This window comes from Zosterops lateralis (assembly GCF_965231275.1).
Source record: "Zosterops lateralis genome assembly, chromosome: 1".
Classification (NCBI taxonomy): domain Eukaryota; kingdom Metazoa; phylum Chordata; class Aves; order Passeriformes; family Zosteropidae; genus Zosterops; species Zosterops lateralis.
The window spans coordinates 59,004,590-59,010,589 of NC_139762.1; the positions used below are offsets into that span (position 1 = coordinate 59,004,590).

General features: G+C 61.3%; 1 protein-coding gene across 5 annotated transcripts in view; it reads right to left on the bottom strand.

Moving 5' to 3' along the window:
• Nucleotides 1–5,766, bottom strand: part of NFATC1 (nuclear factor of activated T cells 1) — a gene marked incomplete at its 5' end in the record, with an annotated part of 110,230 nt that extends 104,464 nt beyond the window's left edge. For 4 of the 5 annotated variants that reach the window (XM_083865353.1, XM_083865351.1, XM_083865350.1 and 1 more), the window contains one exon: nucleotides 1,688–1,763. In XM_083865353.1, the coding sequence (XP_083721479.1) occupies nucleotides 1,688–1,763 (76 nt within the window). Of the gene's footprint in view, nucleotides 1–1,687; nucleotides 1,764–5,633 lie in introns of those variants that run through there. The other variant, XM_083865349.1, reaches the window with a different exon arrangement.
• Nucleotides 5,767–6,000: the final 234 nt, after the last annotated feature.

Below are 6,000 nucleotides of genomic sequence, written 5' to 3' on the forward strand. Positions count from 1 at the left end.
TTACAAAATTCATCAAACACACACCCATAGCCAGCATTTATAACATGCTGACGTTTTCTTCAGCAGGGTGAACGAGACAGGTAGAAATTAAATGCTGCATCACATAATGTAGCTATGTGGGATATTTTGACAGTCCTGATGTGGATGAAAGGCAGGTAATGCCTTTGCTGTGGCGTCACTGTTATGACTGTGACTCACAGAGGCACCCAGGACCGGTGTACTGACTACCAAGACACATTTAATAGGGTATTTTAATATCCTCAGCCAAACCCCAGTATCAGATACACCAGTGCAGGTTTGCAACAGTTCTGTTCCAACAAATCCACACTTAAGTATAACTGGGACAAGAAACTGGACCCTTTTGAGTTGTGACCACACTTCCACATATTACATTTCCCTTTGAAGCAGTTAAAAAGTTCCTTTTTTCCCCTCTAGTTAATTTCACAGCAAGCAAGTTTTATTTCTGTCATTAATGGGCTGATCCTGCAAGGCACTGAGCACCATCGTTTTTTATTTACATACTTTCAATAGGAATGCTGAACACCTGCAGCTTGTAAGGTCTTTAGAGAAGATGAGGGCTGTCTGACATTGCTCAAGATGAAGCCACATCTGTATCTGCGTTTAAATTCATGCTTTCAAAATTGCCTAATAGAGTTAGGTACTTTTCTCAAACTAGGAAACTGACATTTAATTTACTTAGGCCCCTCCACTTTAGACACTTAGGTGTCTAATCATTAGAACACTTTTCTGAAAAGCTTGGTGTGTAACTCTAAAAACTGTTTTCTTCTAAAAACTAGAGGCTCATAACAACTATTTGGACACCACCGACATTGTGCCAGAGAGGTGGGCAATTGGAGAGAGCTGGGAAGGTGCAAACACCTTCGCTCAGATCCTGGAAAGCTGCGTTAGACAGAGAAGGATGTGCAAACCTGCTAGAATTTATAGGCAAAAAGATAAGGCACAGGGCAAACACAGCCCTACTGAGGCAGCGTTAAGTCAGCCACTTGTAAAGAGCTCTTGAGGGCGACCCGCTATCAGCGAGTTAACCACGCACCAAGGAAGCGGCAACCTCCTCTCTCTGCTTGCTCGCCTCATTTCCACCCCGAGCATTGCTTAAAACCATAAAAACAGACAGCCGGACCGAGACACCAGACTTGGGAACAGTTGTGACCCGTGACAAATTCACGCTCGTTATTTTTATTTGCGGATGACCTTCAAGCTAAACCCTGAGCCTAACTCTGGCTCACGGGGGGATGGGGAGAGGGGCTGAAGTGAGTTTTCAGCCTGGCAATCAAGACCCAAAGCCAGCGGGGGAAGCCGTGCGAGCGGTGAACGCGGGGGTCTGGACATTTCAAACAACTTCAAACTTCTAAAAACTCTGCCCCGGCGGCCCCCGGGCCGTCTCCCCTCGCACCTCGCTCGGCTGCTGCCAGGGCACCGCCAGAGGAGCGCCGGCCGCCCGGGCAGGACCCTGTCCCGCTCGCCGCTTCCCGGCGCGGCTGAGGCGACAAGCGCCGCCCGGGGCCGGGCTGACCTGTTCGGCCGGGACTGCCGGCTCCCCCGCCCCGCTCCCCGCGGAGGGAGGCGGCTTTTCTCCCTCCCGAACGGGGCAGCGCAAGGAGGGCTCCCCGCAGCATCCCGCCGCCAGCACCTCCGGAGATCGCCCGGGCGGCCCGCCGCGACCCACCTCCGCCCTCATCGCTGTGCTTGAACTCGAAGAGGAAATCGAAGTCAAACTCCTGCTCGGCCTCCACGCCCGTCATGGCTCCGGCCGCGACCCCCGGCACGCTCGGGCGCCCTGGCGGCGGTGGCGGTGCGCCCCGACCCGCCCCGTCGGGCTCGGCCCGTGGTGCGCGGAGAGCTGCTGCCGGCGGGCCGGGCTGCGCGGGGCCCCGGCACGGCGCGGGACGGCGGCCGCTGCTGCGCCCGGTAACGTGACCTCGGCCCCGACGGGCGGCCCGTGTCGCTGCCGCCGCCGCTGCCGCCGCCTCCGATCCGCCCTCCGGCCGCTGTTGATGTTTCCGGGTCGATGCAAACACCCGCGGTGCCCGGCCCCCCCCCGCGCCTCCAGCCCGGGCTCCGCGGGGAGCCCTCGCCCCGCCCGGGGCACCCGGCACCGGGGGACACCCCACACCGCCGGGGGCTCCCCGTGGGCGGAATGGGGAGCGCGGAGGTGGGAGAGGAGCGGGACTTCACCTGCTCCCTGCCCGCGGGGGGCCGGAGCGGCTCCTTGCGCGCTTCGGCGGGCGGGGAGTGGGGAGGGAGGACACAGCCCCCTCGGGGGACAGCGGCGTGTCCCCTCTCGGCAGACAACTGACAGGTTTCTTCCGTGGGTGCCCACCACGCCGCGTCCGTCAGCCGAGAGGCTCGGCTTTCATTTATTATTTATTTCACTTAGTCGCAGCACCCACTAGTGCCAGCTGCTATAAAAAGCGCAGTACAGCGGGACTGGGAGCGCTGCCGGCCGCCTCCGAGCGCCGGGGAGGGAAAGGTCCTGCCCGGGCCGCCGCCGCACACCGGGAGGGCGCCTGCAGGGGCTGCGGGGCGGTGCGGGCACGGCTCTGCCCAGCCTGTCCCCTTCCCGCTCCTACGGGATACCAATTAGGGAAAAAGTCAATTAAAATTTTCTTTATGTTTCCAGGTGCTTTTTCTGTCACGTTACACCGGGCTGGCCCAAAGGTCCCCGACAGCGCCCGCCCCAGCAGCTCGGCTCGGCTCCTCAGCTGCCGAACTTCAGGGCCAGGTTTCAAGAGGAACAGTTTTTTTAAGCAGTTATGGAAATAGTATTCTCTTATAAACTCAGGGAATACCATTTTCCAGGCTTGAGGCCGAAATCTCCGTCCTAAAGTTTTCCCTGCCAGGAAAACACTTTTTTTTTTTTCCATCTGAGCTCATGATACTTTCCCCCCTCCTCGCCGGGACGAAACTCGGTGCAGGCTGGGCTCTCGCAGGAGCCGAGCTGGGCTTTGCCCCGGAGGGCCGGGGCTGAGTCACCCCAGTGTGCTGAAGGCCTTGGCAGCGGGGGAACCCTCCCCCTGTGCCCGGCCCGACCGTGATGGCCTCGGGGTGCCGGCTCAGGGAGGAGACAACGTCCCCCAGCCTCTGCCCCGGCGGGGGCACGGATGTGCCTCCTGTCCCCTCGCCAAGGGCCTACAGGCGGGACAGCCGCCTCGCCCCAGCGCCAGGCCCGCGGTCACACCAGTGCCACCCCTCCTGCCGCCGCTCTGCTCCAGACGCCCACCTGGAGTGCCCCAGAAGCTCCCAAGTATCTGCTGCCCTCGCTCCTCCGCCCGTCCGGCATGTGAATTGTACCTGCAAGGCTGGTGAATTGTCCCACACTATTTACAGACACTATAGTGTCTATATAGTGTCCCACACTATTTACAGACAGGCTTGATGTGCCAGTGACATCAGTATTAGTGCTGTCAATGAAATATTTCGATTGGCACCCTTCCCGTGGAGAAAGAGGAAAGATGTGCCGTGGAAAGGTTAGAAACGAGGCGATACCACATGTGGGGACAGAGTAACAGTGGCCCTCCAGCTAACAGTCCAGATTGAAACAGTGTCATTGCAATGAGGAGAGCGAAAGGAGCGATGGGGGCGGCGCGCCCTGGCAAGGCCATCTCCGTGTCACCAGCTGCCCTTGCACGGCCCAGGACCGATCCCCCAGCTCGGCCGCTGCCCATCAGCCTCTCCTTGGAGTCAACTGGGGTAGTTCCAACTCCATAAAGCAGGTTCGATAAGGGATGCATCAGACGGTCTGCTCCAGCTGCAGCCCCCCAGCCTGAAGGGGAATTTAACTTGTCCACAGCATTAAACCTGGCATAACCACCGGCATTTCCAAAGGTAAAGGACTCCACACCTCCCTACCACCCAAAGAAAAAAACGAGGTCCTCCCACTGTGACTCTTTGCGCATTTCTTCCTAGACTAAACAAGAAATAAAGTGTTTTCTTTGATTGTTGTAGTTTGGCAATCGAATGGCACCTTAATTTTCAGGCAGCAATCCTGACGCGCAGGGCTCCCCTACGTGTTTCCTGGACTGGGTCACGCTTTCTGGCTGGACTCCTTCTCTCAGTCCCTTACAAAATACACCACCAGGGAACTATCGACCAGGGTTGGCGCATTTTAACACAGGCATCAGAAATGCCACAGAAATAAAGAGGGGAGGGGGGGGGGGTTTATTTGTTCCTCTACAAGAAGCCGCAGAACGCTTTTTATGTCAGTTGCCTCTGGAGGTAATTTTTACGAGTGGTGTATTCAGTGCCCTTGGAGCCCAGGGCATTGGGAGCGCAGCCCACGGATGTCCGAGTGTGAGACTGGCACGCCAGCCACTCCTATTAAATACAGCGTGATTAACTTCCATCCCAAAAGGCTCCCCGCTTCGCAAGCGGAGCCACAGTCAGAGCCCCGCTTGCAGATTTGGCAGTGGCAGAATCTTGTAAACTGCAATGAGCCCCTGGGGTGAAAACAGTTGTGTAAAAATAAAAATTTAAAAAAAAAAAAAAAAAAAAAGGAAAAAGAAAAAATAAAAAGAAAGAAAAAAAGAACAAAGAAAGAGATGGGTCTTGAGCTCCCTTCCAGTTTTCCGGGCGCAAACCCGGGGAGTGGAGTCCCGCTGTCCCACGGTGCGGAATGAACGCGGCGGACACGGACACCCCCCCTTGGCTTCCTCACAGCTTTCCCTGCCCCGGTACGCGCGGGCTCGCTGCGCCCTGCCCCAGCCCCGGCAGCGGCCGATGCAAAGCGGCGGCACCGCCGGAGAGGGAGGAAACGTGGGAGCCGGAGAAGAGCCGGGAGGGGAGGAGGGGGCACCGGGCAGCCGCCGGGCCCACAGCGAGGAGCCGGGAGCTGCCCGCACCTGCCGCGGCGCAGAGGTGATGCCCGGCGGGAATGCCGGCGGGAATGCCGCGGGGCGCAAAGGCGCCCTGAGCAGCGGAAAGGTCCCAAAGTTTCGGCGGTAGGCAGAGCAGCGCTGGATAGCGATGCTCCGGGGGGAGAGCAGTGTCACGACTGGCAAGAGGGGGAGGGTAAAGTCAGCCCCCTGTCCAGCCAGACCCTGCCCCTGCACGGGCCAAGCTCAGCCCGGAGGAGCTGCGCCCGTCCCGAGCCCCGCGCCCAACATCTGTCCCGCTTAGAAACTTCGCCGCTGTGTTTTCAGGGCACTTTTCGCAGCAGGGTCAGAGAAAGAAGCCGTGACGAAGAGCTGGGATGGCGAGGCAGGCGCTGCCCCGGGGCGGCAGAGCCCCAGCCCGGCCGCGCCGTGCCCGCCTGTCCCGGGTGCCGGGAGCGCCGGTGCGGCGCCTGGCACTGCCCGGGACTCCTTCCTTTTCCCGGGAGCGCGGGCCGGCTGCGATAACGGGCTGTACACCGACCTCCCCCAAACCCAGCGCCGGGGTGGGGAGGGAATCCCCGCGCGTGTGCCCCTGCCCGGATCCCAGACACGCTCGCAGCCCCGCCGGGAGCGGGCCCGGGCCCAGGACCCGCGGGAAGCGGCGGCGCCGTGCGAGAGGCGAAAGAGACACCTATTGGCAAGCGGCCGCCGGCGAGCCTCCTCCGGGCCGCCGCGGGGAAACACCGGGGGACACCGCCGCCCTCCCGCCCGCCCTCCGCCCCCCGCAGCGCCGCCCGTTACCTTCCTCCGCCGCCTTCATGGTGCTGCCGAGCGGGCGGGCGCCGTCCTGCGGGGCCGCCGCCGGCCTCTCTCTCCCGCTGGATGGGTCCCGCGACGGCGGCGCGGCGGCGGCCGGCGGGGCAGCGCTTGGCATGCACCCGGCGGGGCGGCGGAGCCCGGCGCCGCGCCCTGGGCCGCTGCCGGCCCCTCGCCGCCTGTCCCGCCTGCCCCGCGCCCCCCCGCCCGCCTTCACCACCCGGTGACCGGGGCCGCGCCGCCCCCGGCGTGGTAGCCGCGCCCGCGGAGGCACAGGAGCTCGCCGCCGCCGCCCCTCCGGGGCCGGGGCATGGAGAGGAGGGCGGGTGTGCGTGGGGACTTCGGAGGCACT